This window comes from Poecilia latipinna, unplaced genomic scaffold (genome assembly GCF_001443285.1).
Source record: "Poecilia latipinna isolate Pla-1442-1.1 unplaced genomic scaffold, P_latipinna-1.0 Scaffold115, whole genome shotgun sequence".
Lineage (NCBI taxonomy): Eukaryota > Metazoa > Chordata > Actinopteri > Cyprinodontiformes > Poeciliidae > Poecilia > Poecilia latipinna.
Genome location: NW_015112731.1, coordinates 208,358 through 232,885, shown reverse-complemented (window position 1 = coordinate 232,885; position 24,528 = coordinate 208,358). Strand labels below are relative to the sequence as shown.

Sequence of the window (24,528 nt, the reverse complement as noted above, 5' to 3'; positions counted from 1 at the left end):
GGAAGGCATGGTGCGGGTGGGGGGTGCTTACAAACTTTTGGCGAAAAAGGGGTTGAACCGAGGACGTGTGTGGCTTCTGAGGGGGAAAAGTAGCATCCGTGTGAGGAAGGCGAGTCTCCTGCAGATCATCAGTCTCTCTGTGGACTTGAACCGGCAGCCGTGTCAGTCGCTCTGCTGATCCGGATTCTACTCTGATCCCTAAAGTCTGGACCCAACCATGAGTGCAAACGTGTGGATTTACCAGGTTTTGGTGTGCGTTATGGTGATTTGTGTGCATACAGGTAAGAATTTGTGGAGCTTGGATTCTGTTGGATGTTAGACTTGCTTTTAAAGTTAGAAAAGCAACAAGAAAAAAAATAACATAAAAAAAAATAGATGGCATGAAGGACATTTTTAATTTCACATTCAAGTCTTAAATGTACAAAAAAAATTCCAATATTTGGCTAAAAATTCTAATATCTGAAAGTTGCTCATTATTTTCCTTTGAAAATGGAAGAAGCGGTCTTTTTTTTAACAACTGTACAATTCTACTTCAAATGAAACTGAGCAGCTACTAATTCAAGATGTTTCAACTATCAAATTCTCTAACATTTCAATTTGCAAAAAAAAAAAAAAAAAAAAAAACTTTAACTGCAAACAAATTGTCACATCAGCTGATTTTACAACTTTCCCCTCAAAGATTTTTTTTTTTTTTAAACAGTTCATCATTAAACAGTCTGACACTGAGCTGCAGAGAAAGATGCCTGGAACATGTTGTGATTTATCACTGCACCCGCCTTTAATTAAATGTATCCAAATGAGCCGGGTGTAAATTACTGGCTATCTGAACGCTTGTCCCGGCTCACATCTGTCCAGCCAAAAAGGTCAACAAGTAAAGCACTGTGTCTGTAGTTACCACCTCCAGGGGTGTTGACCCTGACCTTTGACCACACCAGAGGTGGGAACAGTAAAAACGTGCACCCAGGACCGGGGTGTTTGTGCATCTAGATATAAAAGATGTGTGAAACAGAGCAAGACGCAAGGCATTACAAAGCAGGGAGTGAGCGAGTGTGTGTGTGAGTGTGTGTGTGTGTGTGGTGGACTGGGGTGGAAGGGGGGCTAACATCTGGCTGCTCGATACTCCAGCACATTTGCACCCTCCAAAACAGATGTATTGTCTGCTTAATTCCCAGACAGAGCCTCTAACCTGCTTCTTTCCCGTTTTTCTTGTATGGCAACGCGCCTGGAAAAGTGAACGCTTTTGAAACGGCCACAAAAATGCTGTCATCCATGGAGGCAAATAATTTCTTCAACGTAGGCGAATTGATGTACGCCGCGCATTGGTGAAACACGGTGGTGGAGCCACCATGCTGCGGTTCAGAGAAGCCAATCAGACGCTGGGGATTCACCTTCCAGACTCGCCTTAACAAATACAGCCGGGAGCTGTCCGAAATGACGGCAGGTCATCATTTCAGTGTGTAGGCATAGTCAAAATTCATCCCTGAATCCAAGTTGGAATCGAAACCAGGAATTTGGTGTGCGTACAATCTGAGTAGGAGCTTCTGTGAGTTCGTTTGCGATTGTTGCGAGACACGGGCAACGTGTGGCGGAATGTTCTCTGATCAGATTGGACCAAAATTCAACTATTTAGTTCAATTGCAATGCAGTGTGTGTGGAAGTAAATGAACGGTACACATCCTGTCCAACGCACCATTGCTACAGTGAAAAATGGTGGTGAGAAGTTGCTTTTCTTTGGCAGCCGGATGAAAACTGGTGTGACTTGAAGGGAAGATGTTGTTGTTTTTTTCAGCTGAAAAGAAGGCAGTTGTGCACAATTGAGGATGGAAAGTGGTTGAGGCAGGGGGCGGAGATTCGACCTTTTAACATGGAAGGAGAGTAAACTGCCAAATCGACCCACGCTCATGTGGCGGACCGGTTCAGTCAAACGATCCCCTAATTAAAGTTAAAGTTTCAGTCCTCCACCGTTCCCTCCCCATCCACATTTCTCAAATGTAAATTTGAACCTGTTTCGTCTAATTCGGCTGCCTCTTTCCATTAAATCCCGTCGCTCTCGCCTCCTCTCCTCTCCCCAACCCCCCAGAGCACCTTTTATCCTTATCCTCATGCTTCAACAAATACTTGGGAGATATGTGGAGATAGCAGGGGTCTGAGTGCAAGGAGAGGAAGAGACTAAGTGAAATCTAATTGAGCGGCCTGGCCAGACATCAGGGCTGGAACAACACGGTGATGACTGCCAGATGTGGTCCAGCGGAGCCCAAACATTAATAACATGTCCTCCCCTAAAACCATTTTCAACCACGACAAGCCTCTAAACGGTCCACAGTTTACAGAATCCTAAGTACACACACAGCGTCTTGTATTGGGTCTTGGCACGGGGGCATGTGGCTGTAACTCGGTAGCAAAAGATTTTCCTGGATGATTTATGTCGCACTTGCCTTTAATTACAAACTTAAAGTTTAAAGGTGCCTGGGAGCACCAGGGAACTACAGTTGCGGCAGAACTCAATCCGGCTAAAGGAAGAGCTTTTTTTTCCTCCTTTTCCAGAGCAGGTAAAAATGAATGATTCGTGTCACAAAATGTTCGTTCGGAAAAAAATATGACGCTGTCCTGTTTCTGAACCCTCCGTGATCCCATGTGCATTGTGCCACTTTTTTTCTTTTCTTTTTTTTCTTCTTTTTTCGCAATGATAGACTTCTCTTTTGATGTGCCTCTTCCAAAGAAACTGCTTTCAACAAAGCTCTATAAATAAGGCAAGAAAGAAATATAATGGGTCCATTTGCTCTGCCGACAGCTTGACGGTTCATTTTCCACACACACTGTGTGTGTTTTTCTTCTTCTTCTTACGTTTCCAAAAGCCGAGAGGCTGTACATTGAGCATCATACGTAAAAATGCATCTTTTTATTAGAAATGTAAAGTTTCTCTGGCAAGCAGGGTCACTGGATGAAAGTTCTGGTTGCTCAATATGGAAAGAAATAAACGAAGAGTCAGCATTGTTAAACAGCGAGACTTCTATATAAGTCTTTACCAACGCTTTCAAAATCATGAATGCAAGATTATGAAATCGCTTTCCGTAGGAGTCGTGATAACTCATAAATACATCAGTAACTTAAAACCGAACCGTGCCAAATATGACAGAATTGGGGGAGGGAGGGAAGACGACCTCAGCCAGTAAAATACGAGATCTGCTTTCATGAGGGTATCCAGTGCAGCACATAAGCTTGTTGACAGGTGTCACTTTCCTTTGTCAGTCCTCACAGCTCCAGATAACTTGGCTTTGGATGCGAACGTGCTTTTTGAACGGGGCTTTCATCCCTGAGAGAACATTTCGCTTTTGTTTTTCTGACATTCTCCGTAAACCAGCTGGGACAGAAGAGGTTTAGACGTCTGCTGCTTCCAAAATAAAAAAATTAAAAAAAATATGCAAACATAAAACGGTTTCCTTGAATATCTGCTGGAGAACACAGCCGGCGCCGAATGGCAAAGTGCGATTCTGAAAAGAATCGGCTCCGGCAGGGATTTGCCATCGCCACTTTAGAAATCAATGTTGCCTTTGCTGTTGTGCCAACGGTTCGCAGCAAAATTGCCACTGAAAATTTGATGAGTGAGTCTCCTGAAACGTGCAAAACGAGCTGCAGATTATAACAGGGAAGATTGCACTGTGTTGCGGTGATGCAATAACCGTTAACGCAGAAATGTTTTGAGTCATGCCGTTGAAAGTGATAAGGTATTTTGGGTGGCAGTAAAATAAACAATGCAGAAGTTCAGACTTGTTTAAACTAAATTAAAAAAAAAATACCTGTAACCCTTTGGAGTTCATTTGAGTTGACTGAGATTCTAAATACGAAATGTTCCTCAGGTTTAAAAGTAGCTAAAGTTTGCTGCTGCACTAAATGGTACAGAAAATACTTTTGGAACTTTCCACTAATTTCCAATTAACTGACTTAATTAGCTGACATTAAGTCAATTAGCTGTCTTAATGTCAGCTAAGTGATTAAGTCAGCAGTTAGCTGACTTATTAGCTTGCTTACCAGTTGTTAGTTTCCTGGAACTTGCTGGATACTTTCTGAGAAAGTGTCACTACATTCAGGAAAGTAATCTCTAAAGATCAACGCAAATACTTGGAAATGCAACTCCTTAAATTTCTCCTAAAAATATGAGCCCGTTTCCTGAAAGTAGCCTGCAAGTTTTTTTTTTTGAATAAGCTCTTTTAAGAAACAAATTCTTATATAAATTTTTTTTTTTTTAATCACATCTCTGTACATTTTAGGTTGCTGTCAAAAACATCGTCGTCAGTTTTTACAGAAGTATGAAAAGAGTGACAACCACATGCTGATTTGCACAGACTGTCCTCAGACTCCAGTGGTACAAAATAGCCGCTCGCTGGAACACTGCGCGCGAAAATGCAAGAAGAAAAACTTCATTTGCAGGTGAGTCACAGCTTCTTCTTTTTTTTTTTTTCCCCGTCTTTCCTCTGAATTCACTTGATTCCCCAGCGTCCCTGTTCCGCGCCGCCGTCCCTCCCCGTGCGTCTGGTTGTATTTACATATTTTTGTTGTTTATCATGTGGTCATCTTTCAACCACTTCCCCTGTGTATTTGTGTGTGTGTGTGTGTGTGTCCGCAGAGCTTTCAACTTTCAGAAGGACAACAGGAAATGCCACTTGCTTCCTTTTGACCGTTTCACCCACGGCGCGCAGAAGCAGGCCAACATCAACTTCACTTTATGCGAAAAAAAAGGTAAATGTTATCGTTTTCGGAGGCGCATCGGTGTTTTTCTCACGAGAACAGTGGAGGAGCCGAGGGATCTGCTCGAGTTGTTTGTAGTGGTGACACATGTGTGTGAGCTCGTTAAGTCTAAGGTGTTTGCTTTCCCTGTTGACATTTTCAGAAGACATGAATCTCTTCACGCCCAGCAAGTTGACTCATTCTGGTGTGGAAAGCCAGTGCTTAAGCATCTCGGCTAAAGTGGGGCATAAAAAAAAAAAAAAAAAAATATATAAAAGAAAACACAACATTGCTTGCTTGCACCCAACACAAGAGCTCTGCCTAAAATGTAAGCTGTTGAATCTAGCACTTTAGAATTTATTGCGAAATTTACGAAAGCTCCCTCCTGTGACATTTAATTAACTTCTGGGACTTGAGATAACTAAATGCTCTCAGGAAGAAAAAAAAACACAAAAAAGATCTCCTTTTGACCATACTTGGGCAACTATGTCTGAATAAGTTCATGGCAGTTCAACTTTTTGGCACCTGTACGAACTTGGCACAGTGACAGAACATTCAAAGCCTGATGTCTTCCGATGTCTGTTGTACCTTTTTTGTTCTCTCAGAATATATTAGAGAGTGCATCAGCGGCACCAAGGACAACTACAGAGGGAGGAGATCTTGGACGAAGTCAAACATCACTTGCCAAGCTTGGTCTGATAATAACATCAATGAACACACGTAAGTCCTCTTTTTGTCGGGGAGCCTAACAGAAGGCCGTGTTTAAATCAAACGGCGCCTCCTTAGCTTTTGCATTGGATCATCCAAAGTGGGTTTCGTCCCACTTGGATGTTTCAGGTTATCAAGAACGTTCACGCTAATGCTACCCCGGCACGAGCAACTGCCCCGAACAGCTGTCGTCGAGTGTTTCTGATACCTGGCAGTGAAACTTGTTCATCGTTTTAGAGAACATTTTGGCCCATTCTTCTTCTCAGAATTAGCTTTTATTCAGCCACGCTAGAGGGTTTTCAGGGATAATTCTCATTTTCCTTCATGATGTTCCTGGTATGAAGCTAAATTTGTCATCACACTAATACCACCATGTTTGACTGTCTGTGTAATGTTCTGTGCAATGCTGCTGTCATTTGATACCAGACGTAGCGTGAGACACGTTCCATAATATTTCACTCTTGTCAGTCTGAGTTATTTCCTTTATAGCCTTGGTGAATCTTCTTTAATTGGTAAACTCTGTTGGTTTGACAAGCTTGTTTCTGTAATAGATGAATTATATATATATATATATATATATATATATATATATATTTGAAAGCTGTATTTTGTTTCTGCTTTGGATATTTTTTTTGTCTATTTAACTTCAAACATGTATGACACGAAAGCAAAACAAGAAATCTCTGTGGGGAAAATATGCTTTCACTGCTCTTATTTTTAGCGACTTACCCATCTTTTAGTGCGAATGCTTCACAAAACAGCTCTGGTTCCTTGCTCACCAGGCATCGCGTTGATCATACACTTCCTCTCGCTAAATTCCCTTAGATTAAATCCAAAAAGCTTCAAAGCTCACGTCTTTTTTTAGACTTCCAGCTTCGTCCAGGATGCTTCTTGTATTTTTCTCTGTGCCTGATACTGAACAGACCTCAGTGTCTGATTTATTGTTGCTCGGTTCATCCCCTTCCACCTCGGGGGTTAAGGGAAGGTGGAGGCTCAGAGACCGTTGAACGTTTATCCAGAGTTAAGTCAGATTTCTTTCAACACATGTAGGGATGTCCTCCCCATTGACTGTTTTTTTTTTTCTTACTCCGCTGCACCAGAGGCCATCAGGTGTATCCCAGAGATGTTTTTTCTCATCTACAATACGGCTTAGATGAGCGACTTTGCAGGGATGGATCTTTGCCAGCTTCTCATTAGCGCTGCTCATTAGTTACAAGACATTTTAACTGTGGCAGAGAGGGGATTTGGGAGCGGGGGTAATAACAGTTTGAAGAGGTGCAGAGTGAATAATAGAAGCGGAGCAGAATAAAATAAAGAAGGCGCAAAGATTTATAGACTGAAGTCATTTTTTTGTCTCGCGTCCAGCTAAGTTCACTGAGTTACAAGCATACCGAGAGAATACACAGGTTTGCTCACAATTAAAACAGATCGCGGCGTGGCTCCTCTCCTGTTCTGCGCTGCCCCGGTCCTGTCATCACTTTCCACAAGCAGCGGTTTACATAAGGAAACCTTTGTCATCGTTTATTTGACACATGGTCCCCCTTGCTCTACTCAAATAGAAGTGGGCCGCTAATGTCGAATGTTAAAAAATAAGAGATTAACTGAAGGGAGACTCGGTACCACTGTGGGCTTACCTAACACGGGACTGTCCTGCTGTGTGAGAAGTGCCACCCCAAAGAACAACGCGCCATTTGAGGTTCAGGTAACTATTATTTTCACGCTTGGCTTATTAAGGTGGTGGGGAGGAAGTATTTTCTCAGGAGGTACCCGTCAAGGAGTGGAACTTCCACCTGTTGTCGGTGTTTGAGGCTTTAAAGCTGAAAGCGGTGTCGGCCGGTCAAGCATGGAGAATGCGCAACTCCTTCTTGTTTTACATGAGGACCTGAGCTTGATTTAGCCCCCTCGTTTGTGGAGATCCACAAATTGGAGAAATGAGTCTTGTAATGTTTTGAACTTTAAAAAGGGACGCTGCGTGTGAATGCACTGAAGATGGTTCATTTTAATGAGGCTTAAGTGTTTGTAGGCAGACATTGTAGATCTTCCAAGACGATACGGTCAATATTTTTTCCAGTTCTAGCTTTTCTTAGCTAATGATAGCGTAGCAAAGCTAAAAGCTGTTAAAAGGTGTTTGCCCTTCTAATATTTTCAATGAAAAGAAAACATAGGGTGTTTTGGTAAATATTTGTGAGCTTTAAAGGTGTTTGTAGGTAGACTTAGTTTATGCATTGTTGGGGTATATACTATAGATTCAGTCGCCAGATTTATATAGCTCTTATTTTGCATGGCTAACATTAGCCAAACAATGCTAAAGATGTAATGTGTTCGCTCTGGGATATTTTTCAATTAAAAGAAAGTGGAAAAATAATAGAATTCTGTGTAATTTCAATAAGCGTTCACTATCCATTTCTTTATTTTTAATGTGAATGAAACAGTGGGTGCAATAGTTAACTGAGCTAAGAAAATCTTACTTATCATGACTTGCCTGGCAAAGAAAAAAATTCTTTGCCATTTTTTTCTTATTCTATAAGAAAACAAATGGCATGAATATTTAGTTTATGTGCTTTGATTTGTAATTTCTAAATTGTTTTATAAGTATTTTTCTGCATGTAATGACACAAATTTAATTAGTGTAATTATGGTTACACCCAAATATAATTACACAAATACAGTTTGTGTAATTATATTTGTGTAATTGCACAAATACGTTTTTCCCTTTAGGAAAACTTAAAGGGAGTTTTTCTTTTTTTTTTCCCCCCCCACTGAAGTCATCGGTTCACCTGAAATACTGAGTTTGTTGCAAATTCTGTTCAGGCATTTTGCAGCAGTTACTTCAGGCCCAGATTTCATCTTCGGTGTTATCCAAAATCAAGCCAATATGTGTTGTTGGCTCAAAGAGGGAAGCATGTGTGCATAGTGTCTGACTGCACTCCAATGGGAACAGATTTTGGCAAAATGATGAATAACTGGCCAACATCTGTTAGCAAAACATCATTACAGCTAACTTGCTGCCATGCTGCAGCCTTTTTTTTTTTTCTTTTTTTTTGTTATCCCCAAACTTTTTACTTAAAGTGGGAAAACTCGTGATTCCATTTCTAAATTAACAACACGGCATTTCTGATAGAGTCCTACAGTGTGCTAAGTTTGCGAGTTACACAAAACAGATGTGATCTTTGGCCCTAAGAAAAAGATTCGTGCTGTTTTGAAACAAGTGTTTCGTTTTAGTAACATGCACAAACGAGAACGTAGGATGTAGGCATGACCGTGTCACACTCGTTTTATTTGCTACGTTAAATGACTAAGTTTACTTCCATTATTAGATGGAATGATGTGCATGATCAGCGAAACCTTGTCAGAGCCTCACAGAAGCCCTAGAAGGAAGTGTTTAAACAAGTTTCAGAAGGAAGAACTTTGTTGTTTGTTTTTTTCTGATGTTACTCGTCGGACAAGTTTTTCGACATTTTCTCACGCTTTGCTTTTCAGTTCTTAAGGTTAAGCATGAACCTTGCCTTTCTGTGGAAAAGTGAGTCTGAACCTTCCTCTTCTGTCTTCAGTTGCTGTCTTGTGGTCTGCATGAATCAGGAAGTGTTGACATGCCAGGTTTTTATCATCCTGCCGTAGGAGAAGATGAATTTTACGCACTGTCCATTTGGGTGGGGGGGGGATACTTTAGCACCCCTTCTTTTCTACACCATGTTTGCACGGGATGCTATTTTTTATTTCTAACACTTTCCTTGACACTAATGTGGTGTAGCAGTTGACAGAGAAGGATTACCTTTAAATGCGCTCAAAGGTGGCCGGCGGAGGAGCTGCTCAGGCTGCTCCAACTGGCCCGTAGCGTAACTCTGTGCTGCTGCCGGTTACCGCGCTGTGACATTTGAGCTGCTTCACACATCACAGAGTCTGGAAGTAGTTGGAATTAGTAATGTGATTATGCAAAAGGTGCTAACACAGAGGAGAGAGACGTATTGATGACTTGGTTTGCATTTGACTGCTACGAGAGATCATTCCAGGATGTAAAGAAAAACGCAGCCCGCTCAGACTGCAGGCGCTTGAATTTCACAGAGTTATGCATGTAACATTATTAAGTTTCCCTTCGAATTTATTTGAGTTGCTATGGAGCGCGCTTGCAGGCCAGTGCGATACTAAAAAACACGGCTGCGAGCCCTCCTGCAAGTTTATTTTTGCAGCTCATGGTATCGGTTAACACCTTCAGCGATGTCCGTCTGTGCCTCCTTAGGTTTTACCCAGACAGATACCCAAAGCAGGACCTGAGGGAAAACTTCTGCCGGAATCCCAACAACGATCCTGGTGGTCCGTGGTGCTACACCACAGACCCCAATGTACGAGCCGAGGAGTGCGGCATACCGCAGTGTTCACAGGGTAAGACGGAATCTCCTCTGTGGACAAAACGCTTCAGTTTAAGCAAAGCCCAAATCGAGAGGCCCTCAAGAGTTTAATTAATGTTTGCGCAGTTTGTTGGTTTCTCTGTGCCTTAGGTTTTGTTTGCTTTCGTGAAAGGGGGAAACAGCGTTTCGATAATTGTTGTTTCTTTGTTGGCAGACGTTTGCATGAGGTGCAATGGGGAGGATTATCGAGGCAAAGTGGACCAAACGGAAAGCGGCAAGGAGTGCCAGAGGTGGGACTCAAAATGGCCTCACGAACACCCATTCCAGCCCAAAAAGTAAGCTGAAATCCACAACGTTGATCTTTCTCACAGACACCAGCACACACCCATGACAGATGCTTGAATAAATGACGCTAATGCTCAGGAGAGGTAGACCTCACCAGTTGTTATGACTTACTTCCCACCCGACTTCCTCCCCCCACACTGTTTTCACTCTCTCCCTGCAGGTATCGAGATAAAGACTTGAGGGACAACTATTGTCGTAACCCAAATAACCGTCTGCGGCCCTGGTGCCACACCATGGATCCCAGGACTCCGTGGGAGTACTGCAACATTACCATGTGTGGTAAGGGTGTTTTATATCTCCAGCTGGGAGCTTTGTTGACTAAAGTCTTCAAAGAAAGCGTGACAAGGCCAACTGATTGTTTTTGCTCTGATTTATGACTAGATTTTTCTCAACATCTTTCACGCTCCCAACCTTCAAACAATGTGTCACACAATTGTGAATCTGTTAAAGGACTCAGAAGTAGACAGCCTTTTTTTTTTTTTTTGGGGGGGGGGGGGGGTTCCCCAGCGGGTTTTTTTATTAAAGTTTTTTCATGCAAAAACTTCAGTGGTTTTGGTGGTCGTCTGAAAATATAATTCCCCCTTGAGAAGTCTTGGAAGTCGTCGTTTAATGTGGTGTTTGGCTTAAGATCCTTCCACCTCAACAAGGAAAAAGCAAATATGTTGTTTGTTACTGGGATCGTCTGCCTGAATTGAGAAATTGAAAATTGGACAGTGACAATGAAGGCCATTGTGCCAACATGCTTCACACGGTGTTTCATAAAGGCATAAATACCCATTGGACTTTTTTTTTTTTTTTACATTTTGCGACATTACATGCTTAAACTTGTATGTATTTTGTTGAGATTATGTGACAGACCAACACAAAGTCATGACTCTGAGTATGAAGAGAAAGGAAAAGGATGATTTTTTTTTTTTTTTACAAATGAACATCAGAAACGTGTATGGTGTGTATGCATTTAGTCCTTTTTAATGGAATAGCCCTATACAACCCCTAATTACTGACGACTTCAGAGGTATTTTTTCATAATTTGGCCATTATGAGAAAGTAGCAAGTGTTGAAAGGTCATAAGAGACTCTATTTGCAGTTTGCCACAAGCTTTTAAAAGCAAACATCATCAGGGGGTGCTGTGGTGGTGCAGGGGCAAAGCACGTATTGAGGCCTTAGTCCTCGTGGCGGTGGTTGCAGGTTCGATTCCTGGACCGCATGTCTTCCCCCTCTCTCGTTACCCTGTTTCCTGTTGAACTTCTTTCAAATAAAGGCCACTAGAGCCAGCAAAACCTATAAAAAAAAAAAAATGCATCGTTATCTATCCACAGCTACCATAGTCACAGTGAAACACGTTAGTGGCGACTGCATGCTGTGGGAATGCTGTTCTTCAACAAGAACGGGGAAGTCGGTTTGAGTTGCTGGGAAAATAGATGGAGCCATGATTTTGTTTTCTCAATGTACATAGTTTACATAGATAGATAAAGACTTGCAGCTGTAGCTGTAACAACAACGAAAAAAAGTGGTTCTAAGTATTGACTCAGGCAGCCTGAACCATGACTCACTTTCTCCTCCCTTCATAATACCGCACTACCTTGTGTTGACATGTCACCTAAAATCACTGCGCCCCCCCAAAAAAAAAAAAAACGCAGAGTTTTGTGGTTTTCACGTGACAAACCTTGAGAATGCTCAGCAGACGCGAAGAGGCTTCGCACGGCAACGTGGGCTCTGAAAGGGGACAGTAGCTGTTAGTGGCATGAACGTTGGGTTCGAATCACAACATTTAGAGACGATTTAATGTGAAAGGAGGAAAGCGATTGCAGATGCTTCCTCCTGGGGCTCGGGGGGGGGTCAGCAAATGGTGTGATGAACATGAAAATGATGTGAATCATATGCTATGGCCCTCCACAGACACTAGACTTCAACCTTACTTAACAGCAGTCGGAGGCTTTGGACTTTCTGACGTCTCAGGCAGAGCTCTGTCGGCTTTAATCAACGCACAAATTGAGAATAGATCTGTTGGAAATGGTGTTTCATCAGAAGGTAAATGGAAATAATTTTGGAGAAACCCTACAGACCTTCAGTTGTTACACACCTGACACGCATTATTAGGGTAGAGGTGAATAATATAACTTCACTTGACTCGGATTACATTTGGCTGCGTGTTGGATTTGTACCTTTGACAGCGTTTGTTCTTCAGAGGTAACAGAGGCATGGAATAAACGTTTGTGTCATCAGCAAATTCTTTCTGTCTTTTGTCAAAACGCTCTGCTGTGCGCATCCTCTAAACGCACGCGACGTATTTCTCTCTCCGTCAAAAACACGCACGCACATGCGAGCACAGGCGAGCGCTTTACAGTACAGCTTATGATTTACAGCGAGGGCGGCGGTTCTTCATTTGTCCAGATGTGTGCATCCCTCAATGCCTGCCCTCAGCGAGATAAAAACCACTGACCTGTGCTGTGCGGAGCACACAGGCACTGGCATGCGTTACATCAATCCGAAGAATCCCTCTCTTCCAACCGCCTTTTCGTTTCTGCCTCAAAACATCCCCGTTCCTCCTCCATCTTCCCTCATCTCGTCTGTCAAAGGCTAAAGAAACAAAGACAGGGTTCCAGAGGGGAGAAGTGCCGCTGCCCCTGCACTGCTGAAAGTTGAATTCCATCTGAAGATGTTTGAAATAGTTTGCCGATGGTGGAAGTGGCTCAAAGCTGACCGGTGATGGCGCGAAGGCATTTGTAACCCCTTGAAACTGCTTCAATTTTGTCAAATTGCAAAGCAAACTTTGATGTATTAGATGCGTCGTCGTTGTTCACCCTCTCTGGACTGACACTGCGTACAACGACATTTCACTGCAATTCCAGCCGCAGGTCTTTTGGGATGTGTTTCTGTCAGATTTGTACATCGATGGGCTAAAAGCAGCGGTCTGTGAGACTTGGCCTCAAGGCCCAATGTCCTTCATCTTTTAGACGTGTCTCTTGTCCAACACACCTGAATCAAATGCCTGCGTTGCCTCCTCCGTATGCAGCCGCGGCCTCCAGAGTCTTGCTGATGATCTCATTATTTGACTGGTGTGTATTGAAGCAGAGGCACATCTAAAAGTTTTGGACACCAGACTTCCATGCATGGAGTTGAAGACTCCTGGCCTGAAGGGTTTGCCCATTCTTTGCAAAATAGCTCAACTCAAATTAGTGTCTGTGAAAGTCGATTTTTCAACTCTTGCCAGAGACGAGACTTGACAATATGTTGAAAGGTTAAAGGCACACAAATACTTTTGGAAGGTCCTGTGGATGGCTTCTCCTTTTACCCAAGGAATGTACAACTAATAATATTTTTTAGAAGATGTTATTTTGCAACAGTAAGAGTGCTATTTTTGACAAATTGTATAATTAATCCTTGTGGAAATCCCCGTGTGCAAGAATATGTGGCACCACTGTTGTGAACGGAGTGAGAGTTTCCTATGCCAATAGCAGCATGGAGGGAGTGCTACTGTTTTTGATCATCTGCCTCTACATTAAACATGACACATTTTTTAGAGGATTAACATCTCCCTCCCCTCCTTCCTCCCTCATTCTTCTGTTGGGATCCAGCTAGTGACTTTCCCATCTTTCCCATGGCTCCCCTCACTGCAACATTTTTCTCTCGCAGACTCAGACCACAGTGAGGAAATCGACGTCAACACAACAACGTCCTGCATCCAGCGGGACGGCGCAAATTACCGCGGGACGATGAACGTCACCCCAGAGGGCGTGACGTGTCAGCGGTGGGACTCCCAGTTCCCCCACAACCACTCGTTTCTTCCTGTGAACTTCAAATGCAAGTGAGTGGACGGGAAGAAAAGCAGAAGTGTTGAAACCGAATAGCCTAACTGTCAACGATGCAGTCATCGGCATCGTCATTTAAATTGTAGCCGGTGTGTTTGCCACAGAGACCTTCGGGAAAATTACTGCCGCAACCCCGACGGAGCAGATTACCCGTGGTGCTTCACCACAGACCCTAACCAGAGGATTGCAAAGTGCACCCATATCCCCAGATGCGATGCAGAAGCCACACCGAAAATAGGTGAATACACAGGTGTCCTTCCCTTTTTCATTGTCCGTTAACTAAAATTAGAAAGTTTCTAAGAGGAATCCATTAGACACTTGAGCTACCAGTTTTCTCTCAAAACAAAGCTATTGTTGGGCTGCAACTCATGATTCTTTTAGTAATTAGCTATTCTGACAATTAATAGATTATTCTACAGAATTTTCATTTAACCACCTAAGCCTTTTTTATGCATTATAAGTACACCAAAAGAAACAAATAAATAAATAACTTAGTTCTATTTTTAAATAAGTAAAAAAAAATTTGATTGCCTAAAATGCAATAAGATTTGAAGCAGGTGAAGCTCAGACTTGAGGACTTGTGGCTAAAACATATTTACAGACATTTTCTTTTTAATTGTGGCTTAATAAGCTGCTTTTTCAGCAAGTGTCATTTTTTGTGTCTATATACTCCATTTAACAATCAATCAGTTACTAAATTAGTTGACAATTATTTCAATAGACGATTAATCATGATTAATTAGGATCAATCCAATTAATCGTTTCAGGCCTAAACCCCTGTTGCACGTTCCCTACAATCTACGCTAAATGTTTAAAACAGTCGAGGAGAGATGGCTAGGGGCAGAAATGTGAAGTTCAAGTTTACTAAGAGCATTTTTTGTTTTTAGCCTTGCCAGTTTAAGTTATGATTTATTCAAATACGAAACATGTTTTCAAAATATGTCGCAGGCGAAATGTTTTCCACGAACATCAGAAGCAACAATAACAACAAGCGTCTTGTAATTTGTAAAGAAAACCCTACATTCTTCCTTAGAGAACATAATTCAAACACCGAACCGCAGATGCTTGAAGACACATGTCATGCTTTTTGCGAAATTACTCCGACGTTTCTGTATCACTCTCACGGGGCCGAGCCCCTTGGCAGCATGCTGCCCAATGAATTCCATTTCGCAGGAGAACAAACACACCAGACTTTGGCAACGGCGCTCGCTGTCGTTTCCCATGTTCCCCTGCTTTGTATTTCAGAGGACCACACATGGCATTTACTACGAGCCCCCTGTTTTAGAACAGACACGGTATAAATGAAGTTTAAATGTTCTGTTATATGTGGGGGAGCGATAGTTACACAGGCTGTCATCGACGCCGAACTGCTCCAAGCCACAAGAGTGTTTTTGCTTCTCTTTGCGAGTGCGTGATTGTGCTTCTATGCAAAACTGCACGACTCTGTTGTCCTTGGCACTCTGGTGAGTTCTTAATGAGATTTTGCAAAATAACTTAACCTCACTCCTCCCCAGACTGTTACGAAGACAATGGAGAGATGTACCAAGGCGCCTTATCGACAACTCGATCAGGAATTCCCTGTGCAGATTGGGCACCTCATATAAACAGGTAACAAAGTAAAGAGAACTTGTTTTTGTTGCCATGGCAGCAAATACCTTTTTTTTTTTTTTTTTTACTGGGTAAGTGTTGACAATTCAGTTCCCATCACTTTGTGAAAAATCTCTTTAATATTAATGAAGCGAAGCAGTGAAAACAAACAGTGAAAGGAAACCGGGGTGCCTTGGGGGGGTCAGCACCAGGTCTAATTATTATTCAGTTTACTGATGAGAGGAAACTCTGGGGTCCTCCCCGAGTGACCCACGCCGACTAAGACGTTGCCCGTTTTAGGACCTGTCGCTTTATGCTGAAGTAAGGCTGTTGGATTTACTTAATTTCCAAGAATTTTAAAAGCCAGAATGGCACAGACAGATGGACATGTTCCAGAACCGACCCCTGACCCGAGGAAGTGCTTTCTGAGGAGAACAGATCAAAGCCAATCAGCTCCCTCGCATCCACTGCAGCCAGCAAGTCTACCCCGCTCAAGGTTAAGGGTCATCCCAGCGAAAACTGCTGAGAGCTACAGCTTGTTTAACATTCTCCTGGGAAGTGGAATTATCTTCACCCCCCTGACAAATTGTTGCCCTTCGCTTGGCATCGTTTTTTGTGCCTGTGTGTCCAAACCCCTGCCTCGTAATTACTTTTCAAGGGTATTTTGGATACTTGAGAAGATTGCGTTTAATTCTTGCACAGCCAAGTGGCGAAAAGACACACGATTAGATGCGAATTCCTACCAAGAGTACAACCAAATCGTTCCGTAGAGGTTGTGGCTCCTGTTGGTCTGAGCCCTGCTGCATGCTTAGACTGCATACTTTCATACTCCCTTGAGCACCCTTCAGAAAACTCTGTTTCCTTCTATGTGCTCTGTGCAGCGAAGGCAAGAGGATTCATTGCGCTATAAGAAACCCAGAGCCAAACTTTCCAGGCATAATGGGATTGCTTACAGTGTGAATCTACTGTATGTGCGTGACAGCGCAACTCCATGCGCAGTGTACACATACTTGGTTATTTTTAGAGCGAGAGGGTGTGTATTAATCTTCATGAGATGTGACCCAGCGTTGGCTCTCTGTTGCACTGTGCACATGATAACAAATGCAATATGAGAACCTGTATTTGTGTGTCTTACAGTGGGGATTCTCACTCTACAATATCCCACGTAGGGCTGGAGAGGAACTACTGCCGGAATCCAGACCGAGACAAACATGGCCCCTGGTGTTACACGAGTCCAAATAACCGCTTGGTCTGGGACTACTGCAAGCTGAAGCAATGTGAGTCAATAAAGTGCTTTAACATATGAAACAAAATGTCAGGAGCTACAGGACCTGGACGCTTCTGCTTTCGTAGACTTTAAGAGGCCCAGCTGATGCACCTGTTTCCAGGTGTTGCGCAAACAGCAGGATTAATACTGAAGCAGATGTAAAACCCACAATCAGAAGGTTAAATAGCTACCACTGACAGCTACTATTATTAGCATGCTTTTTTGGATGGTGGGGACATAATTTGTTGATGGAGAAAGCTAGCTTTTGTTTTTCCTTGTCTTGTGTGTTTGTACCCAAAGTTTAACCAACTTTGCAAGAATTAACTGTCTGTGAAACAAGTCAGAACTTGTCTGTTCCACTCAAGTGGTTTCACTTTTTCTTGCTAGGCACCACACTTATAAATGGAATATGTTATAGAATATTATGCTATGTAGCAAAGCTAACTGAGATATATTGCAAATAACAAAGCAATCTGTAGCCATCGACGTAACCAAGCTAGCTTTTTGCCTACACATTCCTTTCTTTCTGCTAAGCTAAGCTATTTAACACTAAAGTAGTTTTTGAGAAACAAGTCAAAAGTGTTGGCTTTGATTATTAGCATAATGCTAATATACAGCCAGAAAGAATTTGTCTTCTTTCCTGTTTTTGGTGCCGTGCTAAGCTCACTGGCTTCTTAACGTTTGCTGTTTTTTCTCAAGCAACCTCAGAAGTGCCATTCAGCTATCAAAAATTATCTGGCCTTGTTGGAAGGAGAATCATCAGAAATAAAAGTGTTTGTTGTACAGCTAATCATCAAATCTAAACCAGTATTTCAGCATGCCTTAGCCACACTGACTGGAAGATTGAGCTGGTGTTGAGGTGTGGTGCAATAAATAAAATAATTTAGCTTCACAAACTTTTGGAACCACAACAGAGCACAGTAATGGCACTTCTCTTCTCCATCTTGTTTGATGTCTTGTGTGATCCTTAAGCTGCGGTTTTGTTTGGCAGATAATACACATTGCCCAAACAGCTAACAGATGGCGAACCCGACTGCCAGTCTTTTATTTAAAAAAAAAAAAAAAAAAAAAAAAAAAAGGACTGGTTCCTGGATCCAACATTTTCTGTGGCTGGTTTCAATCTTGGTGCTCTGAAGAACCTCTTATGAATGGCTGCATAATGATTTCCATAATGTAAAACATGTCCTCCATGAGGTTTTTAGGTCTTGAACAAATTTATCCGCAGTGTTTTCTGTCAAAGCCTCTAACAATGATTCAGACGTGCAGATAAGTCTTCATAAAGCCTGCCATTTTCTTATGTTCCCTGCTGCTGTGAGGTCTGTTCTTACTGTTGTGATTTTCTTACATTAGGCGAATCGGCAACAGTGGCCCCTCAACCAAACAGTAAGTATCCATTTTGCTCATCTGCCCTCACTAGTCTAATCCTCCTCTTTGGCGCACTCTCTGATCTCCTCCCTTTTCCTTGTAATTCCTTAGATCTGACCCTCCTGTGTTCATTTACCTAAACAAATCATATTTCATGGTTGATCTTTTGAAGCTATAGTAAACATGATCAAAATATCTCCTTATACAGATCTAGCGAGGCCCAAGATATCATGCTTTGTGCATATAAACACCAGAATAGTCGGAGGACACGAAGTGCAAGGAGCAGATGGCGGCTGGGTTGTGAGCATTCAAAGAGAGTAAGTCCGTTTCTTTGTTTTACGGAACATTCTCAAAGTTTGCAAAGATTTGCCAAGTCATAAAATTATTTCTGCAAATTGTCTTAGGAAGGTTCATCAGTGTGGCGGATCACTGATCAGAGAGGACTGGGTCTTGACCACGTACGATCAGTGCTTCACGTCCTGGTAACGATCTCTTTTCTGGTACTTTCCCCAAATAATCAAACGTACCGTTGTTTTCTCTGTGTCTTACCGTTTTTTTATTTGTTTTTTTTTGGCTCACCTTGTCAGTGTTCCAGATCTCAAGGATTACAGCATCCAAGTCGGGCTGCGTCACCTGAACGAATCTTCAAGGCGTCCTAGATTGGGGATTTCTCGCCTGATATGTGGCCCAGAAGGCTCCAATCTGGTTATGTTGAAACTAGAGAAGTAAGTACCCAGCCAGCAATGATGTTTCCATTTATCTTTTACAATATATTAACTATCAACATGCTACTTGCTCAGTTTGGGTCTCCAGAAAATTTCTGTTCTGTCTTTCTGTCTGAGGCCTCACTTGCCTTAGATAAAGTCAGTAACTTTGGCTCTCTATTAGAAAATCCTGAAAGAGAATACCCAGCCAGTAGTTTGACCTGTGCAATGGGATAAGAACCGCGTCAGCAATTTCACCTTTGAAATCTTAAATGTGGCTGGATTATAACAATCCTGCAAAAAGGAGTTGGCCAAAATTCCTCTACTGGAATGTAAAACACTCCATTTCCATTTATCATTCATCCATGATAGCATTTGTTGTTGCCTAACAGTTTCTAGGTTTAGGGGGCAATTACATTTTCACATAAAGCCAGGTTGATTTGAAGAGGGGTTTTTTTTCCCCCTTAATAAATGAAACCATTGTTTGGGTGTTGTTTTTGGAAATTATCCTGGATATTATTTCACAGAAATGTACATCTTGATCTTCAGATTGCTTGGTTGTAAAATTGCCATCATGTTTGTTTCAGTCCTGCCCCGGTGTCCGAAGGTGCGTCGACGATTCACCTCCCGGTAAAAGAGTGTCACATCGCCGAAGGCACCAACTGCACCATGTACGGATGGGGGGAAACAAAAAGTACTGCCTTCCTTCGCCTTAACTCCATCACCCTTTCGATGTTTGAGGCTGTTGAAGCTCAACTATTTACACCTTACAGTATTTGTTAAATCGCCGACTGTAGATCGCTCTCTGTTCAGGTACAGGCCTTGACGAAGCTCTGAACTCCGTGACGATGCCCATGGTCGACAATGAAAAGTGCCCGCACACCAAAGGGGATGCAGAGAAGAGCAGAATATGCGCTGGAGGCAACAAAGACGAAGGCGTATGCGAAGTGAGTGTCAACACTGTGTCTGCTTTGTGTGACTGAAACAGTGTTCTTGTTTTAAATGTTTACGATTTTTTGCAATGGGTTTTATAGAGATGTTACGTGAAGTCAGAGTTTAGCCCATTTTAGGCTGGATTTAGTTGCAGAAGAGAGGCTCGTTGTCAGCAGCTGTCGACTCACTGCTTGCGTCTGCGTCATTTCGTTTCAGAGAGACGACGGCGGCCCGCTGGTTTGCCAGGAGCATCATCGAAAGGTTATCGTCGGTGTGAGCACCCCGCGGGCAAAATGTGCCTCTGCGCAGCCTGCCCTGTTTGTTAATGTTGCGTTCTATTCGGAGTGGATCTACAAAGTGTTCAGACTTTACCCCAGTTTGCCGAGGAACTGACGGGTCGGAGTGGGAAGAGTCCTGCTGTGGACTGCTACACGAGGCTGCCGATGAAGAGGCAATCGGGACCAGAAAGCGTTGCAAGTCCTGAACCAAGCAATGAGGGAAAACGACCTTTGGGAAAGTCGCCACTCAGGAGATCAGATTTAAAAGATGGAATGTCTCCACCTTAAAATTCCAGGCGACCTACGCTTGTTTTTGCGACTATTGTCTTTGGCACATAGGTGGCAAGCGTTCTTGTTGCGACATGTTCAGAATTTCTGAAATCATGCAAATAAGGCAACACAGAAGATGCTTTTGAGTCAGATGGTGAGCTTATGTCCTGGAATGTACTTGAACCTGGTGACTTTGGTGGCTACCAGTTAAGGTAGCTCCTCTTCGACTGGGATTTCTGTGTTTCTTTCAATTTGTTTAGCTGGGCTACAAATTGTGCTTTTTTACTTAAAAAAAGAAAAAAAAATGTACGGGAAAGATGAAACAACGCTGAGGGCCAAAAGTGCCACAATCCAGCAATTAGATAATCATATATGTGTAAGTTTAAGTTAAACTATGAGAAATATATGAAACAAAATGATTTATCTCTCTCTCTTTATCTTCAAATAAATAGATGATCAATTAAATCAATGTGGAAGAATATTATAAATACATAAATCTAGTTTTATTGTTTCATAAAATATGTCATTAATTTGGATAATTTGAATTAATCATATACTAGAAATATAAATGTAACTATTTCAGCATTTATTTAATGATTTGATTTGATTTATTTTTTTATTTTTATTTTTTTACCCGTCAAAGTCGGTTAGCAGTGTTATAGCGAACGTGATTGGTCTGCAGTTAGCCAATCCGAACGCAGGGTCCATGGCAACGAGCCGTAGCAACATAATTGCATGACAGATGTGTTTTTTTTATGCATGTGTGTTTATTTCTAAACACACATGCATAAATATTTATCTGTCAAATTATTTATTTTTTTATTGTGGCACTTTTGGCCTCCGGTCCAGTGTACAAATGGACTCATCCGCTCTGGTTGTCGGGTCCTTTGCATATATCGCAGCTGTTAGTTGTTTCAGTGTTAAAAGCATCAGGCAGACAACTGTGGAAAACGGCTAAAAGAATGAAAACGTAAGCATGAAAATGTCATTAGAAAATTCCTCGCAGACTCCCTGTGAGAAAACAAGTAAGTCAGATGGTTTATGAAGCCAAAACTGTCCGACTGTACGTCCAGCAGAGTTAGAAAAATTGGACTTTGGATACATAAATTGTTAATATGAGCACATCGAATGCACAACAGCGGCAACCGTGGCCAACCTGGCAGTTTTAATTGTGTGCAGTAGCTGAACTACCTTTTCCCCAGTTAACTGTAACTGTTGGTTCCCCCCCAAAGAGAGAGAGAGAGGCTAAGTAGGACTGAGCAAACTGCTCCAGATCTTATGCTAATATTTGTAGCATGAGAGAGAGAGAAGAGCCATGCCAAATACAACATGGCTGTTTGGTATCCAGTTCGGAGGGAGCTGTGGCCCCTGGTGGGCTGTGTGTGGTCAGTAGAATATTTTTTCTTCTTTTATATAAAAAGTGACTGTGTGTGTACAGACCTGCAGATTTATGTTTTTGTTTTGTTTTTTCCTGACATTGTGTAAATTTTTATAGGTCTTATAGACCTGGATTATTGTCGGTTCATTTAGCATCATCGGATAGGCTTCTTTGAACTTCTGATTGTGTGGAGTATTTAAAAACAAAAACCAAAACCTAGTAGGATGTAGTAATTTATATTTATTTTTTTAACTGAGAGGACGAAAACGGTCATAATTGGGCTCATAATTTGATGGTATGCTTACTTTGTGGGTTATATTACAAACATGGTATCAAAGGAGTTGGTGAGATGTGAAGAAAGCAAATGTACGGTTCTCTTAGGTTCCAAAAAAACAAGACAGAGATGGCTCATCAGCTGCCGAAATGTGGCTGAAAAAAAAATGTTTGAGATTTTTCTCTACTATGCAAAAGCATGTGGTTTCCGTGAGTTCCAGCTTTCGACCTTGATCCGACAAACCAAAGAGCCACTTTCCATCTCATTTCAGCTCCTTACCAATGAGCTAAACTTCTAAAACAGACAAGAACATTTCAGGACCTTCCTTTCTTGTTTTCTTCCCTCGTTTTCTATTGTAACTTTTGTGGTTCTTTTCTGATTACTATGCAGAAACAGACTTTTGTCGGTGAGGTTTATGTCTGTGCCGTTTTGTTATTCAAAGGAGACGTTGCAAATCTCCTGCCTTCAAGAGTCTAAATCTGTTCTTATGAATATATGTAACCGGCGACAATATTACAACGTAACTGCAAATCCAAACTACTCGTGAACATTTTACAAGTGAAATCCAGAAAATGTGTATCTCAGCTGACAGGTGAAACCAAATGCCAAATGTTTTTTTTTTTTTCCATGGGAGTTTTGTTTTGACTGTGTCCTGAATGTGTTGCAACTGTTATTTAATTCAGCCTAACGTAATGTAAATATGTAGATATGAGTTGTATATTTTGTGAACAGCACACTTATAAAATACAGCTGCTATTTCTTTTGTATCATTTTTTTTTTTCAGATTTTTGTATCCTTTTATATTCATATTTCTAATAAACAGCTTTACAGCGACCCGTTTCTCTTCCCCTGCATGTTTTCCTCCGTACAATTCCATTCATTCTGCTTTTGACGGTCGTGACTTTCTCCCGCTGAGAGAAGCGAACTCCTTGTGTATGATGAATATTCTTGAGTGGCTGCAGCAGCAGGGGTTATTCATACAACTAGTCGAGGAGATAAATTATCACGTCCTCAGAAACGTTGGGATAACAAATGCGGAGATCGCTGGCTTAAGTGCTGTGGAGTTCACTCTGGATGAGCTTTTCAGCCAACTTTGGGGTTGCTCAACATGAGATAAGAAATGCGTTGTGCTCCAGATTTAAGCTCAATATTTGTGCCAAATCATCAGTGGAGGATTTCAAACGGTACTCTAGGGATTTCTTGCACGAAAGACAGAGGACAGGTACTGAGATTCTGTCACGCTAAACATTGATTTAAAAAAAAAAAAAAGAAAGAAAATAATCTGTCGTGAGGTTTTGTGTATCCTGTTTACACACTGCACTCTTTGGTCAGCACTTGTAAAAAGTAGCAGCTCTATTTTTCATGCATTTGATAGATGTAACTACTCCAGAAATTATTAATGTGTTATCTTAAAATGAATCTGTTCCACTTGCATTATGAAATAAAGAGTTTAAGAGGATGCGACTGGGAATGTCCTGTTTGTAATGGACTCAGTCCATAGTTTAGATGCTCTCCAGTTTCAAGATGTCTTTTTTTTTCTGCAGCCTAGCCTGTTGACAGAAAAAAATTATTAAATACATGTTGTGAGTTGCTAATAAATGTCTCTGAAATTTGCCATCGTTTCCCACACTTTGCTATTTTCTTTTGCTATTCTCATTATAAGAGCTGATTTAAAAAAAAAAAAAAGTACTACTAGGTCAGTGCTTTGTGTTTACCAGTGTCTCTTTTGTTTGCGAGTAATGGGGGTACTGCTAATGAACAGCTAAAATAGTGTACTTTAACATGGTTGTATTGCCCCATTGTCCCACAAGAGGGCAGTGTAGTGCCAGGAGCAACGAGTGTGGTTACCTTGTCTACTGGCAGAAAAAGAATTTGATTAGCTTTGGCCATACACCTGTTTCGTTTTTTGCTTCATTCAGTGTATCTGTTCAGTGTTCGATAACCACAGGGATGTTGTTGGTAATGTATATTGTTTTTTTTCCCCTATACATTTCTGAATGTGAATTTATTTGTTTGAAGTTGTTTATTTATGCATTGTTGCATTTGTTTTCCCTCTACATTTTTTTTTTGGTAACTAACAAAGTAAAAAAAATAAAAAAAATGCACACACTTTCAGTGCGTAAAGTCTACCAAAGCAAGTAAAAAGACCAAACAGGAGAAGGAATCCTGACTCAGAATTGGTTCATTACCTGTCTGTCTTACAGATTCTGGTCAATAATTGTGTGTGTTTTTGTTTTACCATAAACCAGTGGTGCGTGAGAGCTACTGTCCTGCGTCTTTTAGATACATCCTTTCTCCAACACACCTGATGAAAATGAATGTGTCCTTACCAGGCCTCTCCAGAGCTGAATAACTGGTTTGGTAAGCTGTTTTAGTTAGCTGTGCTGAAGAACAATGCGTGTGAAAGTTGCACGATCGCGGCTCCTGGGGTCTCGAGGAACCCTTTCCTGACTCGAAGCTTCCGCCTTACCGGTTTGTCCAGTTGTCATGGATAGACATTAACAACTTCTTCTTCTTCTTCTTCTTCTTCTTCTTC

General features: G+C 41.7%; 1 protein-coding gene and 1 long non-coding RNA gene across 5 annotated transcripts in view; both read left to right on the top strand.

Moving 5' to 3' along the window:
* On the top strand, positions 1–22,826 carry hgfa (hepatocyte growth factor a). Of its 3 annotated transcripts, none has more exons than XM_015028144.1 (18): positions 1–281; positions 4,269–4,428; positions 4,625–4,737; positions 5,331–5,445; positions 9,671–9,813; positions 9,994–10,114; positions 10,285–10,403; positions 13,761–13,932; positions 14,041–14,174; positions 15,451–15,544; positions 16,661–16,800; positions 18,141–18,173; positions 18,364–18,472; positions 18,560–18,637; positions 18,743–18,880; positions 19,447–19,553; positions 19,673–19,806; positions 20,009–22,826. In XM_015028144.1, the coding sequence occupies exons 1-18, from the start codon at positions 218–220 to the stop codon at positions 20,183–20,185; spliced, it is 2,151 nt and encodes a 716-aa protein (XP_014883630.1). In that variant the 5' UTR covers positions 1–217; the 3' UTR covers positions 20,186–22,826. The 3 variants fall into 3 exon arrangements, with proteins under 3 accessions (XP_014883630.1, XP_014883629.1, XP_014883631.1); XM_015028143.1 differs by having other exon boundaries at positions 14,023–14,174; XM_015028145.1 differs by lacking the exon at positions 20,009–22,826 and having other exon boundaries at positions 14,023–14,174; positions 19,447–19,530; positions 19,673–19,772.
* Positions 22,827–23,775: 949 nt separating this feature from the next.
* The window catches only part of LOC106944864 (uncharacterized), a 15,401-nt gene continuing 14,648 nt past the window's right edge, over positions 23,776–24,528 (top strand). The window contains exons 1-2 of one of the 2 annotated variants that reach the window (XR_001424430.1): positions 23,776–23,951; positions 24,242–24,353. This is a non-coding gene — a long non-coding RNA (uncharacterized LOC106944864). The remainder of the gene's footprint in view (positions 23,952–24,241; positions 24,354–24,528) is intronic. The other variant, XR_001424429.1, reaches the window with a different exon arrangement.

Bases quoted from the DNA above. Each gene is read 5' to 3' on its own strand.
- hgfa (XM_015028143.1), top strand. From the start codon at position 218: ATGAGTGCAAACGTGTGGATTTACCAGGTTTTGGTGTGCGTTATGGTG. The intron at 9,814-9,993 runs GTAAGACGGAAT...CTTTGTTGGCAG, and splicing joins CATACCGCAGTGTTCACAGG to ACGTTTGCATGAGGTGCAAT. The intron at 18,473-18,559 runs GTAAGTCCGTTT...AAATTGTCTTAG, and splicing joins GTTGTGAGCATTCAAAGAGA to GAAGGTTCATCAGTGTGGCG.